The 21701-nt window shown below is 39.4% G+C and overlaps 1 protein-coding gene across 1 annotated transcript in view; it reads right to left on the reverse strand.

The window, feature by feature from the left end:
- Positions 1 to 2468: 2468 nt before the first annotated feature.
- NES (nestin) overlaps positions 2469 to 21701 on the reverse strand; it is a 70459-nt gene continuing 51226 nt past the window's right edge. The window contains exon 4 of the mRNA XM_077464193.1: positions 2469 to 17209. Within this exon, the coding sequence (XP_077320319.1) occupies positions 5412 to 17209 (11798 nt within the window). The 3' untranslated portion in view covers positions 2469 to 5411. The remainder of the gene's footprint in view (positions 17210 to 21701) is intronic.

Below are 21701 nucleotides of genomic sequence, written 5' to 3' on the forward strand. Positions count from 1 at the left end.
TTCCCTTCACTTCCTGTTCCATAGCCAAAACAGGAATCAAGAGGAAATACCTTTTTCTTCCTGGTTGAGATGTCTTCAAACTTTTGCAAATGAACCCCAGCAGTTAGGACCACAAAGACACCCCATAACATGTGTTTTATGCTCAGATAAGGGTGCTCTTGTCCAAAAGCAATGATGGAGTCATATCACAGGTAGTGATTTAGTAGTGTAGTGTTTAGTAAAATCCTGTAACATCAGCCAAATATTTTTTTAGTTTTTGGAATGAGGAAGGGTTAGAGCCACTTTCAGTTTTTTTTTTGTTTTTTTATTACTGTCTTCAGCCCCATCAAGATTTTGTTGCATTTCCTTTCCCAAAAGACACAACAGGAAGTGAGAGGAAGTCTCTCCAACAGGTGTGCCTATCAGAATATCTCCCCCTTACTCCACATGCTGTAACCGGATTTTGGATTCCTCTCTCACTTTCTCTCTGGTCCCCAAGACCAATGACGCCCCAAGACCAATGATTCCCATGACCAATGATTCCTAGGACCAGTAATCCCTAAAACCAATGGACCACAAGATCAATTATCTCCCAAGACCAATGATCCCCAGGACCAATGGACCCCTAAGTCAATGATTCCCATGACCAATGATCTCACAGAGCAATTATCTCCAGAACCAATGACCCCCAAGACTTATGATCCCCAAGACCAATGTCCCAAAACCAATGATTTCCATGATCAATAATCTCCAAGACGAATGAACCCCAGGACCAATGACATTTAAGACCAATGGACCCCAAGACCAATCATTCCCATGACTAAAGATCAATTACCCAAGACAAATGGAACCCAAGACCAATGATTCCCATGACCAATGATTCCCATGACCAATGATTCCCATGACCAATGATTCCCATGACCAATGATCCCCAGGACCAATGATCCCCAGGACCAATGATCACCAAGATCAATGACCCCAAAGACCAATGATTCCCATGACCAATGATCTCCAAGACCAATTATTCCCATGACCAATGATCTTCCAAGACCAATAACCCAAAAGACCAATAATTCCCATGAACAATGATCCCAAAGACCAATGATCTGCAAGATCAATGATCCCAAAGACCAATGATTCCCATAACCAATAATTCTCATGACCAATGATCTCCAAGACCAATGATTCCCATGACAAATTATCTTCCAAGACCAATAACCCCCAAGACCTATGATTCCCAGGACAAATGATCTGCAAGGTCAATGATCAGAAAGACCAATTATTCCCATAACCAATAATTCCCAGGACCAATGACCCCAAAAGCTATGATCCCCAGGACCAATGATCTACAAGATCAATGATCACCAAGAATGATCCCCAGGGCCAAAGATCCCCAAGACCAATGATTCTGATGACCAATGATCTCCAAGACCAATGATCCCCAGGACCAATGATCACCAAGATCAATGATCACAAAAAACAATAATTCTCATGACCTATGATCCCCAGGACCAATGATTCCCATGACCAATGATCTTCCAAGACCAATAACCCCCAACACCAATAATTCCCATGACCAATAATTCTCATGACCAATGATCTCCAAGACCAATGATTCCCATGACAAATGATCTTCCAAGACCAATAACCCCCAAGACCTATGATTCCCAGGACCAATGATCCCAAAGACCAATGATCTGCAAGATCAATGATCCCAAAGACCAATTATTCCCATAACCAATAATTCCCAGGACCAAGGACCCCAAAAGCTATGATCCCCAGGACCAATGATCTACAAGATCAATGATCACCAAGAATGATCCCCAGGGCCAAAGATCCCCAAGACCAATGATTCTGATGACCAATGATCTCCAAGACCAATGATCCCCAGGACCAATGATCACCAAGATCAATGATCACAAAAACCAATGATTCTGATGACCTATGATCCCCAGGACCAATGATCCCCAAGACCAATGATCACCAGGAGCAATGATCACCAGGAGCAATGATCACCAAGACCAATCACCCCCAAGACCAATGGACCCCAAGAATAGTGAATTTAGATCCCCAAATGTGGACACAGATGGCAATAAAAACTTGACAGAGATTGTAACCCTTCCCCGAGCCATTCAAAACTAGAAAAATAATGTTTTGACTAGTGTTGTACGTTAATACTTAAATCAGAACTCCATCCAATAAAAAGCCAAAAATGAATAGCCCCCCCCCCCCCCCCCCAATATGCACCGTCAATCCAGAGATTTCCCCGTAGTACTTTTTCTATGTCCCTAATGGTCAACATCATTCAACCCACTCCCTTCGAGCCCAGGTCTTCCTGAAACTGGATAGTAAAAGAGGAAGCAGCACAGTGATAAGCTCATCTCACGTGGCTCTCTTTCTCCCTTCTGTCTCTTTTTTCTGCCATAAGAGAACTCTATCAGCAGTCAAACATCAAACGGTCAGAAAAGCAATAGACTCAAACAACAGAAGATGATAAAATATTGTCCGATTTATTAAGTCGTCATATGAAGGCACAGTTATACAATTCTTGTATAAGGAAGCAGTCAGGACAGAAAAATGGAATCCCTCATTGCTGCCTTCTGTTTCCGGGTACAGGCTCCAGGGTGCTGTCATCTCCATCCTCACCCTTGCATCGCCATCCTATCCAGCATGCCAGCACTTGATGCGCGCATGTTCATTTTGGATCAGTGACTCGCCAGCTAGGAGATGAGCAACAAAGGAGATGGAACCCGCACCTTTAAAAAACATGTCATCAATGGGCGCTCCCATATTTACACCCTGATGGGATCTCTTTTAGCTCGATGTATACATTGTCTGAACTTTTGGCAGACGTACAAAGCTAATTGGATGGAGCACATTCACGTATTTAGTGGGCGCAGTGTCGGTAAAAGGCTCCCAGACACCGCTAGGCACATCATTGGTGTACGCCTTTGGAACGTACTACAAAAACGCTATCTACAGCATTATACAACATTGGGTACTAAAAATCTTGAATCTAGTCTAGTTATAGCAGAGGCAGCCAATTTTACAGCCCATGTATTGCCTAGGAGACCTTCACCTGAAATGATTTCTACCACCCTTGGAAAGGCTGGGTGGGCACTTTCCTGAATGTTCCTGTGCAATTAATTGACAGGCTGCTGATGGCAGCCTGTGTGCAATTTACTGCCTGGTAGGACAATCCATAGGTCATAATGGAGGCAGCCATTTTCTGAGCACATGTAGTAGACCTTCACCTGACATGGTTTCCACCACTCTTGGAAAGGTTGGATGGGCACATTCCTGAATGTTCCTGTGTGCTTTATGGGTAGCCTGCTGTGTGCAACTGACTGCCTATTAGTGCATTTCTTGGGCCATGGGGTGGGGGAATAGGACAATCTGCAAAAATAGGGACACTTGGTGACTACACACAGATATAAGCCAGATCTAATGAAGGTCATTGGGATATAGAAAATATATGGACTCAGAGTAAAAAATGGCTGCCTCTACCATGAGTCCATGAGACCTCTTCCATGAAACCATGCTCTTTAATGATCAGTCGAATTCATATTAGTAGTCATTCGACAGTTCAAAGCAAGAGCAGGGTTTTGTAAAAAAACAAAGGTCCAAACGTAGGTAAAGAAACTCTACTACTACAATACAGCATGTGATAAACTAATATAAACTAATCAGATAAAAGCTTCCATTAGCTTAAGCCAAGGTAAGTGGCATTATTTAATAAAGAGTTTCAGTTATAAGTATTAATTCTTAAATGCATTCATTTTCAGCAGCCAATCAGAATTTACGGCTTTATAAGAATGAATTCTGATTGGTCGCTATGGGTTTCTGCACCTAAGAATTAGCACGTAAAGTGTATTCAAACTCTATCAATGATTTTCTCCCATTGGTCTGTTCAATAAAAAATTTTAAGCATTTTGTTTTATTCTTTTGATATGTTTATACACCTATTTTTCAAAAACCAAACATTTGACCAATTGGGCAATGGATAGTTAAAGCAGCTATATATATAGCCACTTAAAATACAAAAGTTATTGCCATTACCACTGCCATTCCATTCCATTCCAAAACCATTACCATTCCTTAAAAATACAACAGAGATAGCGTTTCAACGTAAGCATTTGTAGAATAGGTTGAAGGATAGCAGAATTTTTTTTTAGGGTCTAGCAGTAGTCACGCTGGCTATAAAACTCATTAGGAACCATTGGCAAGGCATTTTTGGTACATATTTTTATACCCTATCTACTATAAGAAAGATATCTGAAATGCTAGGCCTTGGTTTGTTAAAGCATACTGAGTTGCCAGTCGTTAGACCACTATGGCAAGCACAGACATTGGGCATGGACCATTGAACACCAATGGTAATGACCATGGCCAGCAATTATGAAGGACAAGATGACGGCACCACACATACGTTAAACTTATTTGTCAAAGCACATTGGGATGCCGGTCATCTGGTCATTATAGTAAGCACGGATATTGGGCATGGACCATTGAAAATCAACAGTAATGAACCATGGCCAACATGCATGAAGGACAAGATGATGGCACCACGCATACATAAAACATATATGTCGAAAGCATACCGTGTTGCCGGTCATCTGGTCGCTATAGCAAGCACTGACATTGGACATGGACCATTGGAAACCAACGGTAATGAACCATGGCCAACAATCATGAAGGACAAGATGACTACTCCATGCATACATAAAACTTTTTGAAACAGTTAGCAACAAGATATTAGAGCTTACTCTGACAATATCACAGTGCACTTTTCCTTATCCTTATAAATTCAAACGAATATCAATAAAACGCAAATAGCTTGAACTTGAAATTCGAAGCACAGAAGAATAATCACATGCAAATATGTGCTGCTCATACATAATAGAGGCAATGCACCGTGCAAGACACTTAATAAAACAGTCCGAATAGAAAAAAAAAAAGCAATTACTTAGTAAATCATTGGCAGGATACATAGAGAGAGGTAACTTGAGTTCAATGAAAATCTGGAGTATTTCTGAATGTTCTTTGAAGTTTGTGCCCACTGGACCCACACAAAAGATTACCAAAATAAAAAAAGAAAACACGCACACTTGCCACCCCACATATCCAGGAGATACATTGCTTAGTTATCTCCTTGACTGATCTTATTCGTAAAAAAAAATTGTGGATTTGTTGATGGCCTCTCAATTTTGCACCCATTTGGCAGTATGGATCTCTTGAAAGATTCCAGCCCTCCTTTGTGTCCACATAACTTTACCAGCACAGGTTTTGGAAGAATGTTGGAATATTCCATATGATTTGCACCAACTGGTTTTTCTTTCTCCAAGAATTGGGCAAAGTCACTAATGGTTGTCGTGACCAAGAAATAAATAAAGTTTATGTTTTCTCGCAAAAACAGAAAAACATAGTCTAATTTACTCGTCAGACGACCAAGCATCTTCTTTTTCTTGGTGTGTCTTAACAGTTTGCTGGTTTGTGCCTTTGTCTACGACAAGATCTTCAGTGACTAAGGAAGGCTGGGTGGTAAAATCACTATCACTAACGTAAGGTTCTAAAGTTTTCTTGGTATAAACACCTTCATCAGTAGCAGAGTCCACATACTCAACAACCGTATGGATTGTGCTCTTTATTTCAGAAGATTCATCAAGCCGGGTACCTTCTTTAAGCTCTGATTTTTCGAGTAAAGATTGGAAGAGGCCCTCACTCTTTCCTTCTGAGGTTGCAAATTTGAGAACAGACTCTTCTATAATATCCTGAGTATGGGTATTTATAATATCCTCTTCAACTTTTACAATGGTCTTCCTTTCAGAAATGACTATTTTGCTTTGTTCACCGGTAGAATGTCCATTGACCATATAGTCTTCTAAGTCAAGCGTGGCTTGCACAATAGTATTCCCATGCAGTCCATTTACTGTTTTAACATGAATACTATTTTCTGTTGGTGAATAATGTTGTTCCTCTGTGATTTCTTTCTCATTGCCACTGTTAGAATCAAATGAAGAGTCACTGATTTCACCCGTGGTGTCTTTCTCTTCATCGGAGGCATGGAATTCTATGTGTTCGGGACAACTGGCTTCTTGACCTGTTTTGGTTGTCAAGAATGCTTCATCTTCGCGTGTTTCTTCCACTTCCTCTAACACAACCTTTGCAATTTCCTCTTTCACTTTAGCGTCAGGAGGAGTTTCCTCAGTGACAATTTTATTATCTTCCGGCTCAGTCTCCTGGCCAATAGCTGTAACATTTGGTGAGGATTCATCTGAGGATATGGATGTGTCCCTTTCCAAGATGACACTTGTTTCTGTAGCTATTGCAATTACTTCTGTATCATCTTGAGTATACTCTAAAGTTTCTTTATCTTGCGCTTCAAATTCAGATTTTTCACCATCAAGGGATTCATCATTTGTTGCCTTGAAAAGCTCACTTTTTCGTCCTTCGTTACTTTCATCACTTTGAGCTTGTGTAGAGTCTCTGTTCTGGTCAGTTATGATTTTGGTATTGTCAACATCAAATTCAGTTGAAGGACCAAGAGTAAATTCTTTTGTTGCCAACTCAGACTGATCTTCTTTTATATATTTTTCTTCTTTGTCACTATCATCTCCAGAAAAAAGGACATTTTGTTCTGGATGTGTATAGGTGGATTCCTCCTGAATGACGTCATTATTTAGAGGAGTTACTAATTCTGACTCAGCGTCCTCTGCTGCAGAAATTAATTCTGTGGTTTCAGATACACTTTCAGTTTCCTTTGGTCCACTTTGTTCAGTATCCTCTTTCTGAAACTCTTTACCATCATCAGTTTGTGGTTGTTCTGGTTCTAAGATCACCTCCTCTTCTGCCAAAATTTTGGATCCATCGGTGAGGTTAGATAATGGTGTTGTGCCAGGCAGTGTCTTCTCTAACTGGTCTTCATTACTTGTCTCAAAAATTACACTCTTTTGTGAGGAAATTGAGACATCTTCTTGTGAGTTGAATGAGTTCTCTAGGGAATCACTATCATCTCCAGAAAAAAGGATATTTTGTTCTGAATTCGTGTTAGTGGATTCCTCTTGAATGACATCATTAGTTAGAGGAGTTACTAATTCTGACTCAGCATGCTCTGCTGTAGAAATGAATTCTGTGGTTTCAGATACACTTTCAGTTTCCTTTGTTCCACTTTGTTCAATATCGTCTTTCTGAAAATCTTTACCATCATCAGTTTGTGGTGGTTCTGGTTCTAAGATCACCTGCTCTTCTGCCAAATTTTCAGATCCATCGGTGAGGTTAGATAATGGTGTTGTGCTAGGCAGTGTCTTCTCTAACTGGTGTTTATCACTCGTCTCAAAATTATCACTCTTTTGTGAGGAAATTAAGATTTCTTGTGATTTCAAAGACTCGCCTATTTGTTTAGGTTCTTCAAGCTCTGTGAGTATTTGTGATGATTGTAACTCCAAATTATCATCTAATTCTTCTGCTTTTGGTTCAGGAAAAAAGCAGGATTCTACAACGTTCTGAGTTTCTTCCAACGTGATGGTTTCTTTATCATCTACTAAGTCCTCAAACTCATCAAGATTAGGCAATGGTGTTGAGTCTGGAAGGGTTTGCTCTAGTTGATAGTCTTTGCTAATTTCAAAGTCTTCACTTTTCTGAGAATAAATTGAAATATCTTGTGAGTCCAAGGATTCATCGGATTTGGAGAGCTCATCATCGAGATTGCTATATGTTTGCACATCTTCAATTTTGCTCTGCTCTTCTGTGAGTCCTTCAAAATCTGGTGTCACAGTAGGGTTCTCAGCATATAGTTTCTGTTCTATGCTTTGTTCTACAAAGATAGTTTCACTTTCTGTCTCAGAAGCAGTAGGCTTTTCCTCTCTTTGATCATTAGCTTCAGATTCCAGATCTTTTGCTTGGTTCTCTTGAATCTGGTTAATAAGTTCTGGAGCAAATGTTGAGTCTTGGCATGAAGGTTCACTTACAATAGCCTCTTCCCTTTTCTCTGTGATTTCTGTTTCTTGTTTGTTTTCTGTAAAGTTTTTTTCTTCTGAAATGCCTTCCTCCCTGTTTAAGCTATCATGCGCAATGTCATCATTTGGCACATCCGTACTTTCAGATCTCTTATCATCAATAACCAGATCTCCACTTGGTTTTGCACCATCTATAGATAGCTCACACTCCTGTTTTTCAGGCTGGACCTCGGCATTATTTTCACTTGTGAATCGAAGATTGTTTTGAATGGTGATCAGGGAAAATTGAATATTTTGGTCATCTTCTGGTTCAGTTTGGGATGAAACAACCTCTTCATTCTCCTTTGATATGCTACAGTATTCAGCTGTGGAAGCCACTTCATATGTCTCTTCAATTTCCTGCTGAGAGGTAGCTTTAGCTTCAGAGAATTGATCAGAGTCTAGTTCAGTTTCCTGCTTATAAATATTAACTGTACTATCTGGTTTCACCTCAGTGCTCAGCAAAGGACAAGTGTTGGAGTCAACTGTTTCTTGGATGGTATCTTCTGGATCATTGATATTTTTACTAACACTTTCTTCTAATTTGCTTCCTGAACATTGATTTTCACGCTCAGCACTTATCAGCGTGAATTCATCTTGCTCGAGCTGAATCACTCTTACTTCTTTAATATCTTGATTTATCTCTTTTACATTACATGTTTGGTCATGCGTTTCATGTTCACATTCAAACTGAAAGTTAACTTTTACTTCTAAATCTTTTTGAGACTCAGCATCATATTCCAGCTCCTGGTCAACTTTGTGATCCTTCAATTCCTTGCTGACTGGTTCATAGTCTTGAGTTCTCTCCTCTGTATTATCAAATCCACTAATTTGATAATCTTTTCCAATTTCTGGCAACTTACTTTCTTGTACTTGATGAATAGTTGTGTCTTTATCTCCTTCGGCATCATATTCCTTATTGGCTAATTGCTGGTCCTCTTCATTTTCCCTAAAGGTGTCCTCCTGTTCTGCTGTTTTTGAAACCACTTCATCTGTCTCTTGACTTATGGCTTCAGCTGTCAAGTTGCTAGAATATGTTTCTTCAATTTGCTGTGTATTAGGGAGGACCTCTTTGAGAAGTTCTTGTCCTCGTTCAACCTCGGAATCCCTGGAATCGGTACTGTCCTCTTGAATCTTTACATCGGTTACCTGTTCTGCTGTTTTTGAAATGACTCCATCAGTTTCTTGACTTATTTTTTGTTCTGTAGCTTCACTGAAATATACTTCTTCATTTTTCTGCTCAACAGTAAATTGTGACTCAGAATCAAAGTGGGGCTCTTTTACAAGGTCTTGCCCTTCATTGGCCTCAGAATCTCTGGAATCTTTACTGACCTGCTCATGTTCTTCCGCGGTGTCCTGTTTTATCATTTCAGTGACTATTTCTAAATTCTCTTGGCGTGTTTGTTCTTCTGAGCCTTTGCTGGAGTATTCTCCTGCATCTTCCTGTTGGAGTGCAATGTTTTGTTGTATTTCAGAGATAGGTTCTTGGTCAAGTTCTGGGTTTCGGTCAGGTTCAGGATCTTGGGATTCTTGGCTGAGTGGTTCAACATCACTTTTAGTGAGTTCAGTCCCACTGATGAAGTTTTCTGTCTCAACTTCTGGTATGTGACTTTCATGTTCTTTGCTTTCTACTGCAGATTCTGTTTCCATAAATTTTTCGACTTCTTTCTTTTCAGAAAATACGTTTTCTACCATTGTTGAAATTACTTCGCTACTTTCCTCACTCATTTTTTCAACTGTGTCCAAATCGAATAAACTTTCCTGCTGATGCGTGATTTTAGCCTCTGCACTGAAAAGAGTCTCTGGGTCAAGTTCTGGCTCTTTCTCAGCTTCCAATTTTCTGGAATCTTCTTCGTGCTCTTCAGAGGTATCTTTTGCTACTGTTTCAGAAACATTGACTTCACTTATCTTTTCTTCTGTACCTTCACTGGTATGTTCTCCTACACTTTTCTGTTGATAGGAGATTTTAACATCAGAGACATCCTCTTGGATGAGCACTGCCTCTTGGTCAGCTTCAAGCCCCACAAACTCTTTACTTTCCTCCTGGTTGTCCACGGTGGTATCCTGTTTTTCTGAAATTGTTTCATCAGTCTCGTTACTTTTTTCTTCCTTTGGAGCTTCACTGAAACATACTTCTTCACTTTTCTGCTCTAAAGTAAATTGTGACTCTGAATCAAAGAGGGGCTCTTCAATAAGGTCTTGCCCTTGATTAACCTCAGAAACTTTGGAATCTTTACTGTCCTGCTCATCTTCATCCACGGTGTCCTGTTTTGTCATTTCAGTGACCTTTTCTGCATTGTCTTGGCTTGTTTGTTCTTCTGGGCTTTTAGAGGAATATTCATCTGCATCTTCCTGTTGAAGGGCAATTTCTAGCTGTATATCAGAAAGAGATTTTTGGTCAAGTTCTGTTTTTTGGTCAAGTTTAGGATCTAGGGATTCCTGGCTAAGTGGTTCAACATCATTTAAGTGAGTTTCGGTATTTTCAGTCCCACCAATGGCTTTTTCCATCTTGATTTCCGGTGCTTCACTTTTTTGTTCTGTGCATACTACTGCAGATTCAGCTTTTTCGAATTGTTCGACTTCTTCATTCTTCTCAGAAAATACATTTTCTACTATTGTTGAAACTATCTTACTGCTCTCCTCAATAATTTCCTCTTCTGTTCCTTTGTCAAAATCAAATACACTTTCCTGTTGTTCTGTGGTTTTAGCCTCTGCATTGCAGATAGACTCATGGTCAAGTTCTAGCTCTTGGTCAGCTTCTGTTTTTTGGGAATCTTTACTGTTTTCTTCATTCTGTTCAGAGGTGTGCTTCTCTACTGGATCAGAGACAGCTTCACAATTTAATTCACTTAGAATTTCTTCTGTAACTTCACGAGCAAGTTTTTCTATGTTTTCCTGTTGAAAGGAAACTTTAATATCAGAGACATCCTCTTGGACAAGCACTATCTCTTGGTCAGCTTCAAGGCTCACAAAATCTGTACTTTCCACCTGACTCTCTGTAGTGGTTTCTTGTTCTGCTGTTTCTGAAATTGCTTCTTCAGTCTCGTTACTTATATCTTGCTCTGTAGCTTTACTGACACACACTTCTTCATTTTGTGACGCCAAATCAAAGAGGGATTCTTTGACAAGGCCTTGCCCTTGATTAGCCTCAGAATCCTTTGAATCCTTACTGTCCTCATCTTCCTCAGTGGTGTCCTGTTTTGAAATTTTGGTGACTTTTTCAGAATTGTCTTGGCTTGTTTGTTCTTCTGGGCCTTTGCTGGAATATTCACCTGCATCTTCCTGTTGGAAGACAATTTCTTGTTGTATATCGGAGATAGGTTCTTGGCCAATTTCTGGTTTTTGGTCAGGTTCAGGATCCTGGGATTCTTGCCTGAGTAGTTCAACATCACTTAAGTGACCATCACTTTCAGTATTTTCAGTCCCACTAATGCATTTTTCTGTCTTGATTTCTGGTGCTTGACTTTGTTGTTCTGTGCCTACTAGTGCAGACTCTGTTTCCTCTAATTGTTCAACTTCTTTCTTCTCAGAAAATACATTTTCTACTATTGTTGATACAATTTCGCTGCTCTCCTCAATAATTTCCTCCTCTGTTTCTTTGTCAAAATCTAATACACTTTCCTGTTGATGGGTAATTTTAACCTCTGCAGTGGAGAGAGACTCCTGGATCGGCTCTGGCTCTTTGTCAGCTTCTGTTTTTTGGGAATCTTTACTTTCTTCTTTATTCTCTTCAGAGATATCTTTCTCTACTGTTTCAGAAACAGTTTCACAAGTGACTTCACTTATCTTTTCTTCTGTACCTTCACTGGTATGTTCTCCTACACTTTTCTGTTGATAGGAGATTTTAACATCAGAGATGTCCTCTTGGACAAGCACCATCTCTTGGTCAGCTTCAGAACTCACAAATTCTTTACTTTCCTCCTGACCTTCTGCAGTGGTATCTTGTTCTGCTGTTTCTGAAATTGCTTCATCGTTCTCTTTACTTATATCTTCCTCTGTAGCTTCACTGAAATATACTTCTTCATTTTTCTGCTCAACAGTAAGTTGTGACTCTGAATCCAAGAGGGGCTCTATGACAAGGTCTTGCCCTTGATTAGAGTCAGAACCCTTGGAATCCCTACTGTCCTGCTCATCTTCCTCAGTGGCGTCATGTTTTGTCAATTCAGTGACTTTTTCAAAATTGTCTTGGCTTGTTTGTTCTTCTGGGTCTTTACTAGAATATTCACCTGCATCTTCATGTTGGAGGACAATTTCTTGGTCAAGTTCTGATTTTTGATCTTGGGATTCTTGGCCAAGTAGCTCAACATCACCTAAATGAGCTTCACTTTCAGTGTTTTCAGTCCCACTAATGCTTTTTTCTTTCTTGATTTCTGGTGTGTGACTTTCTTGTTCTGTGCATACTACTGCAGATTCTGTTTCCCCTAATAGTTCAACTTCTTTCTTCTCAAAAAATATATTTTCTGCCATTGTTGAAACTACTTCACTACACTTCTCAATAATTTCCTCTGTTTCTTTGTCAAAATCAGAAACAATTTCCTGTTGATCGATGATCTTGGCCTCTGTACTGGAGATAGAGTCATGGTCAGGTTCTGGTTCTCGGTCAGCTTCTGGTTTCTTGGAATCTTGAATGTCTTCTTCATTCTCTTCAGTGGTGTCCTTCTCTACAGTTTCAGAAACCACTTCACAACTGACTTGATTTATATTTTCTTCTGTATCTTCACTGGTATGTTTTTCTACGCGTTCTTGTTGATAAGAGCTTTTAACATCAGAGATAACCTCTTGGACAAGCACTGCCTCTTGGTCAGCTTCAAGGCTCACAAAAGCTTTACTTTCCTCCTGATTCTCTACAGAGGTGTCCTGTTCTGCTGTTTTTAAAATTGTTTCTACAGTCACTTTACTTATTTCTTCCTCTGGAGCTTCACTGAAACATATTGTTTCATTTTTTTGCTCAAGAGTAAATTGTGACTCTGAACCAAAGAGGGGTTCTTCGACAAGGTCTTGACCTTGATTAACCTCAGAATCCTTGGACTCCTTACTGTCCTTCTCATCTTCCTCTGCAGAGTCCTGTTTTGTAATTTTGGTGACTTTTTCAAAATTGTCGTGGCTTGTTTGTTCCTCTGGGCCTTTACTGGAATATTCATCTGCATCTTCTCGTTGGAGGGCAATTTCTGGCTGTATATCAGACAGAGGTTCTTGGTCAAGTTCTGGTTTTTGGTCAAGTTCAGGAACTCGGGATTCTTGGCTGAGTGGTTCAACATCACTTTCTGTGCTTGATTTCTGTACTTCTGTCTTGATTTCTGTTGTTTGACTTTGTTGTTCTGTGCATACTACTGCAGATTCAGCTTTTTCTAATTGTTCGACTTCTCCGTTCTTCTCAGAAAATACATGATCTACTATTGTTGAAACTATTTTGCTGCTCTCCTCAATAATTTCCTCCTCTGTTTCTTTGTCAAAATCAAATACACTTTCCTGTTGATCGGTGATTGTAGCCTCTGTACTCTCTACTGTTTCAGAAACAGATTCACAATCGACTTCACTTAAAATTTCGTTGGTATCTCCACTGGTATGTTTTTCTACGCCTTCTTGTTGAAACACAATTTTACCATCAGAGACATCCTCTTGGACAATCGCTGCCTCTTGGTCAGCTTCATGACTCACAAAACGTTTGGTCTCCACCTGACTGTCTACAGTGGTAACCTGTTCTGCTGTTTCTGAAATTGCTTCATCAGTCTCCTTACTTATTTCTTCATTTTTCTGCTCAAGACTAAATTGTGACTCCTCACCAAAGAGGGACTCTTCGACAAGGTCTTGCCCTTGATTAGCCTCAGAATCCTTGAAATCTTTACTGTCCTTTTCATTTTCCTCCGTGGTGTCCTGTTTTGTCATTTCTAAATTATCTTGGCTTGTTTCTTCTTTTGGGCCTTTGCTGGAATCTTCATCTACATCTTCCTGTTGGAGGACAATTTCTGGCTGTATATCAGAAAGAGGTTCTTGGTCAAGTTCTGATTTTTGGTCAGCTTCGAGATTCATGGAATCTTTACTGTCCTCATTTTCTGCCAAGGTATCCTGTGCAGTTGTTCTGAAAACAGTTTCCAAAACATCTTGACATTTTTCTTTGCTATCTTGGCTAGAATATTCTCCCAAGCTCTCCTGTTGCAAAATAACTTGATGTTGGTTAAGTTCTAATTCTTGCCAACCTTCAGGATCCCTGGAATCTTTACCCTCCCCCTTATTCTCAGTGGTGTCTGTTTTTTTGGAAATGTCTTCATAATTATCAAGACTTGTTTCTTCTTGTGTATCTTTGTTGCTATGTTCATCAGCAGTTTCCTTTTGAAATTGAATTTCAGACTTTGTGTCACAGAGGGACTCATGGTCGAGTTCTGGCTCTTGGTCAACAGTAGGACCCTTGGATTCTTGGCTGGCAGGTATTTTGCTCTCTGCATCACTGATGAGTTCATAACTAGGTTCTGGTTTCTGGACTACATCAGCCAATACAGGGCTGTCCAGCTCCACCTCTTCTCTTAACACAGCACAAGCTACTGAATCTACTAACTCTTGATTGGCTTGTTCTGATACATTAAGAAGAATATCCTCTTCTGTTTTATCAGATTCCGTTAAAATTTCCTCTGACTTGTGTTCTTCTTGTTGGTTTTCTTGTATGGTGTTTGTTATTATAGGTTCCTCTACAATATCTTGCTTAATGAAAGGTTCAGGTTCTTCCTCAAATGGTTGTTCAACAATCTCTTTCTGTACAATTATGGTACCATCCATTTCTTTGGGCATATCTTCTTCAGCCACTGGTGGCTCAAGACTTTTTAGCTCATCTGGTATGGAGTCTTCTGTTTTGGCAAATGTCTGTGCAGAATCCTGTTTCAATTCACAGAACTGATTTACAGCATACTCCTCTACAACAGCATCCACATCATTTCCAGCACTATCAAATGACAGTGAAGTTTGGTGGGCAGATTGTGGTTCCTCTATTGCCTCATCTTTACTCTCTGATGGTAAACTGTCTTGATCAAGACGTAACGTATTGTCTTGTTCAGTCTGAATCATTTCAATGTCTTTTTCTTCTTCTTGGAAAGACTGAAAACTGTCCACTGGTTCTGTTTCAGACACAATGCTACCATCTTGCTTAATGTCACAAAATTGCTCTTGGCTCTTATCCACTGATTGACCATCATCATCAATATCATTTAAGAGTTGTGCAACATCTTCAGTGGCACGGTCATCGGGAAGATTTTGATTTTCCTCCGACAGCTGAATGTCCAGTGCCTGTCCTAGATCGCTTTGATCCTGTTCAGAATCTTTTGGTTCAGATAATTTCTGTTTTTCCTGTTTAACATGCTGACTTTCAGCCACATTCTCAAATAATGGGACATTGTCCTCTGTAACATCACTTAACTGAATTGTAGCTTCTCCTGACTCCAACTTGGTTACTTCTCTTTCTTTAGCACCTATCTGTGTGCCAAGTATATCTAGAATCTCTTGCGCTTTTTCACCAATCTCCAGACTTTCCAGTTCTTTTTGAATTTCCTTTAGTCCAGTTTCAGATAAATATATATTCTCTACCTGTGTAGCGTCCAACTGTACATCAACTTCATTATTATCAACAATGAACTGTTCAGTTATTTGTTCTGTAACACAGATCTGAGTTTTTCGTACAGTATAAATTTCATTTTTTTGTTCTAAACGATGCAGTTCCAAACTCGTTTGCTCTTCCTGGTTTAATTCCTGGTTGTTCTCGGAGTCTTTGGGTATTTGGTTGGCGTCCTCAACTAATTTGACAAATTCACTGGATTGCTCTGGCTCATGTTCTTGAGAACTTTCCTCCATAACGCTCTTCTTTATTTCTTCTTCAGAATAACAAATTTCTTGTTTGATATCACTTAGCTGTTCTACTATGTTTGTAGAGTCTTTACTTTCTTCAAGAGGACTTTTAGATTGCGCAAGTGTTAAGTCAAAGTCCTCCTGCAGTTTTTTATCTTCCTTTTCTTGGCCTTTATACTCAATGAGTTTCTCATTAAATAGCTGAGTATTGTTTTCCTTTAGGGTACTTATGATCTGCTGATCTACTATAGCTTCTTCTGCCTGAATTTTGCTTTCAGTCTCCAGCTTTTCTAAACTGGAGTTATCTGGCTCAGGTTCAGGTTTTTGGTCAGCTTGAAGTTTGCTTGAAAGGCTTATAGCATGTTCAAGGTCAAATGATATTTGGCATATAAAATCTTGTTCCTGTTGAGTCAAAGGTTCAAATTCAGACACAACATCAGAAGAAGGCACTTTTGGTTCCTCTCTTTCAGCTGAAACGAGAGTCGTACTGTTTTCTTGTTCATGTGTTGGCGTTGCAGCCAATAAGTCAGCCTTTGAACCTGATGTATAAGGTTCTGAAATAGCCTGTACCATTAGGTGGTCCTTAACACCTTCCTTAATTAATGTCTCTATATTTTGGTACTCTAGTGATTGCACAACCTCTTGTTTTTCAACAACCAGGTCTGGTTCTACATTTTCAAAGGCTGGAGTTGGAAGGTTGAATTCTATTTGTTGAACATTTAGGTCTTCCTTTCCTTGAGCTTCATCATTCAATTGAAGGTCTTTGACATTGATATCAGCTTTCAGAGAACCTTGCTGATTTTCCATTGCAGTATCAAGGACAATGGTATGATGATCTTTTACAGCTTTCAAGGAAGACTCCAAATGATCAGTTTTTATTTGAGCAGCTATAATTTCCTTTTCGTCTGGCAATAAAAATCCATTTTCAACAGCTTCAGTTATTGATAATTCTGCCTCATTTTTACTGTACAAAGTCCTTGTTAAAGGCTGGTCTTTTGTTTCTGACCTCACAGTTTTGTCCGTAATGGCTTTCGATGAACCTTGAGAATACGAGTGAGAGATCGTTTCCACTTTACTCTTCTTGAAGACGTCTTCAGTTGGAAGACGCCTCTCAATTTTTACTGAGGGTATTGGTGTTGCCGCTTTCTTTGTGGATGCTTTGGTATAGTTTAGACTCTGAGATTGAAGGACAGAGCTGACTTTCTGAAACTCTTTGGTTACAGGACTCGGCTTACTTGAAAAAGAGGTACTTTTTACATTCAGGTGGCGGTTTGGCGTGTACGACCACTGTTCACTTTTTTCCGCACTCTGCCTTTTGGTAGAGATTAGTCTGTAGTCCTTGGCCACTGGTGTCTTCATGCTTTCAGCCTGTCTTTTTCGAAGAGGGGTCTTCTCCAACACAAAGTCTAGAATAAGACAAAGAAGTTCATGAGTTTTACGTAACAATTGAACATAAAAAGTATAGCATGTTACCATATTGAAACTAGACATGTGCATACCAGAATTTTTTTTAACATTTCAGATGCATTCGTTAATTAAAGAATTTAGTTTAGTCATATTCATTATGTTGAACCGATTCGTTTTTGGAATTTGTTTTTTATCTGGCATTTTTTTAATTTATTTGTTGACTCGGGTGGATTAAAAAAAAAAAAATTCGGTTTCGATATTCCAGGTGGATTTGTTATTCATATTGTATATCGAAAATATTTGGAAGGATTCTTTATTTTTGGATGCTTGTTGAACCTACCAAGAGAAATGGCATGAGCTGATTGGATCAATATTGTCATGTGCATCCGAAATTTAAAAAAGGAACAAAATTTGGATCCATTCCTTATCCGAATCCGAATTATCAAACAAATTTGAAAGTTGAAGTCATTTCCCTGTGGGCTTGAACTACTATTGCATCACGTAATGTCATCCGAATTAAATAAATGTCTTCATTTATTTAGTTATAGCTTTATTTCGGATTCATTGACATTCGTTACTGTGTACATTTGGAGATTCGTATACATCCGAATCTCAGAAAATCTAATTTTTGGCCGCATATCGAATCGTAATGAAACAAAACTCACGTGTTTAGTTGAAACCTGAAAGCATTTTGGTAGAACTCTTGGAACTAATAGGGATCTATATGCTAGCAGTCAAATCAGCTTTTGTATGAGATTGACTTTTCCAGTTATTTCTATTAGAATTCAAAGTGTTTCCAAAAAGGTTTTTCTGAAAATTTAATTATTTACTTCAAGACGGTGGGGTGACAGAGGTTCTAACCTCTCTCTTATGTCAAAAGAATGAGAAGAAAAAGAAAAAAAAAAAGAGGACCTTTCAACATACTTCAATGAAACATGAATCAAAAGCAAGAGAGGGAATTAGGGATTTTAACGGTGCAAATAGGGACTAGATAGTAAACATTATTGAATAGAATACAGAATTATAATACAAATATTTATTCAATTCAAAGTTAAAATCATTAACAATTATGCTTGAAATATAAAAACACAGGACAATACAGTGTAGTGGTTGTTCTCATTAAACACACATAATCCCGACATGTTTCGCAGTAGGTTGCTTCTTCAGGGGATGTGTGAATATTTCAAAGAAATCTAAATCAAAATACAAAATAATAGTTTTTTTTCTCAAGCCTGCACATGTACTTATCGATTTTCGACACACTTTTGTAATTATTTTGTTACTATATTATTTTGTATTTTGTATTTTGATTTAGATTTCTTTGAAATATTCACACATCCCCTGAAGAAGCAACCTACTGCGAAACATGTCGGGAATTATGTGTGTTTAATGAGAACAACCACTACACTGTATTGTCCTGTGTTTTTATATTTCAAGCATAATTGTTAATGATTTTAACTTTGAATTTAATAAATATTTGTATTATAATTCTGTATTCTATTCAATAATGTTTACTATCTAGTCACTATTTGCACCGTTAAAATCCCTAATTCCCTCTCTTGCTTTTGATTCATGTTTCAATTCTCTGGGATGTGGTGCCTTATCTATTAGGTGTTTTATGATGTTGAACCAACTGTTATACTTCAATGAAAGACCAAGCAAGAAAGTCATCAGGAAAATACTTTGCTATGGAAACCATTCTGTGATTTCACGATGCTGGTGTAACTATAGGAAACATTTACATGATCTGTCACTATGTACGTTTTTATTAAACATCACTTAAACCCCCGAAGGCTATTTTAGGAATAATGAAATATACTGAATGCCATGAATGAAAGTTATTCATATTGATTGCCTAACACACTTTGAATATATTTTTTGCAATACGGTCATTAGGGTATAAAAAGAAGACCAACTGAGGATGAGTAGATTAAATAAAAAAGATGTCTAATGGTGGGCACAGCCTGGTCAGTGTATCCATAAGAATAAACAACAATGCATTTAACCATCCTCAACTGCACCAGGACTTGCTAATGTGTTTTATTTTTTTATTTCATGGAATCAATAAGAATAGAAAGGGGCCATAGAAGGTTCGAATATCGGTCGGTTCAGCAGGAAAAGGCCAAGAATCGAACCGTGTATTGCAGGATGAAGTCACCCAGTTGATTGATCGATCAACATGGGTAAAACCAGCCTGCTGGATTCACTTGCGTCTCCTGGTGGGGGTGGCTTCTCCCAGCTCCCCTCCCCAGAAAATGTTTCGGCAGGAGGGACGGTCAGCACTGTCTGTGTAGATGGGGGGAAATAGTGCAAATTTCTTTCCTACAACTCATGGTTGCAGGAAAGAAATTTGCATCGTCTATGGCTTAGCTTGGTTACGTTCCTCAATGAGAAGAGGGAAGGATTTACCCCCCCAACCCCCCCCCCCCTCCATGTACAGGGTTTCTTCAAACATTTCTCATTATATCCTACAAGGATCAAGCCACCTAAAACTGGTATTTCAATGTTTGATAGATGCTGGAAAGTAAAACCACATTATAGTCTCTTATAATCCTCAATTGGTCAGACTTCTGTGCTCGGTTCTGGGATCTGTACACCTACTGCATCCATTATGAGAGGTTCCTCTCATTCCTGTGATGGATTCCTGGATTTGTACACCTGCTGTGCCCATTATGAGGAGTTCCCACCATCTCTGTGCTGAGTTCTGGAGTCTGCACTCCTGCTGTGCCCATTATAAGGGGTCCTCACCATCCCTGTGCAAAGTTGCCAGGTCTGTACATCATCCCTGTGCAAAGGTGCCAGGTCTGTACATCTTCTGTGCCCATTATGAGGGGTTCCCACCATCCTTGTGCTGAGTTTTCAGGTCTGTACATCTGCTGTGCCCATTATGAGGGGTTCCTACCATCTCTGTGCTGATTTCCCGGGTCTGTACATCTGCTGTGCCCATTATGAGGGGTTCCTACCATCTCTGTGCTGATTTACTGGGTCTGTACATCTGCTGTGCCCATTATGAGGAGTTCCCACCATCCCTATGCTGGATTTCTGGGTCTGTACATCTGCTGTGCCCATTATGAGGAGTTCCCACCATCCCTGTACAGAATTTCTGGGTCTGTACATCTGCTGTGACCATTATGGGGGGGTTCCCACCAACCCCTTGCTGAGTTCCCAGGTCTGTATACCTGCTGTGCCCATTATGAGGGATTCTCACTATCCCTGTGAGGAGTTTCCTTACTCAGTTGCTCAGTAAGGGACAGTCTCCTCACTGGCCACCAATGTAAGGGACATTCTTCCCACTGATCACCAATGTAAGGGACATTCTTCTCACTGATCACCAATGTAAGGAACATTCTTCTCACTGATCACCAATGTAAGGAACATTCTTCCCACTGATCACCAATGTAAGGAACATTCTTCTCACTGACCACCAATGTAAGGAACATTCTACCCACTGATCACCAATGTAAGGAACATTCTTCCCACTGATCACCAATGTAAGGAACATTCTTCTCACTGATCACCAATGTAAGGAACATTCTTCCCACTGATCACCAATGTAAGGAACATTCTTCCCACTGATCACCAATGTAAGGAACATTCTTCTCACTGATCACCAATGTAAGGAACATTCTTCCCACTGATCACCAATGTAAGGAACATTCTTCTCACTGATCACCAATGTAAGGAACATTCTTCCCACTGATCACCAATGTAAGGAACATTCTTCTCACTGATCACCAATGTAAGGAACATTCTTCTCACTGACCACCAATGTAAGGAACATTCTTCTCACTGATCACCAATGTAAGGAACATTCTTCTCACTGATCACCAATGTAAGGAACATTCTTCCCACTGATCACCAATGTAAGGAACATTCTTTCCACTGATCACCAATGTAAGGAACATTCTTCTCACTGATCACCAATGTAAGGAACATTCTTCCCACTGATCACCAATGTAAGGAACATTCTTCTCACTGATCACCAATGTAAGGAACATTCTTCCCACTGATCACCAATGTTAGGAACATTCTTCTCACTGACCACCAATGTAAGGAACATTCTTCTCACTGATCACCAATGTAAGGAACATTCTTCTCACTGATCACCAATGTAAGGAACATTCTTCCCACTGATCACCAATGTAAGGAACATTCTTTCCACTGATCACCAATGTAAGGACCCTTCTTTCCACTGATCACCAATGTAAGGGACATTCTTCTCACTGATCACCAATGTAAGGAACATTCTTCTCACTGGCCACCAATGTAAGGACCCTTCTTTCCACTGATCACCAATGTAAGGGACATTTTTTACACTGATCACCAATGTAAGGGACAGTCTTTACAATGACCACCAATGTAAGGAGAATTCTTTCCACCGAACATCATGCTAATGTGCCATGAGCTGTAGATATAGCAATTGTTATCAGGGGTTCCTTGGGGCCAGAAAGTTATTTCAGGGGTTCATCAATGTTAAAAAGGTTGAGAAAG

The sequence above is a fragment of the Lithobates pipiens genome, unplaced genomic scaffold (genome assembly GCF_037356315.1).
Source record: "Lithobates pipiens isolate NorthernLeopardFrog02 unplaced genomic scaffold, aLitPip1_a1.2 Scaffold_30, whole genome shotgun sequence".
Classification (NCBI taxonomy): domain Eukaryota; kingdom Metazoa; phylum Chordata; class Amphibia; order Anura; family Ranidae; genus Lithobates; species Lithobates pipiens.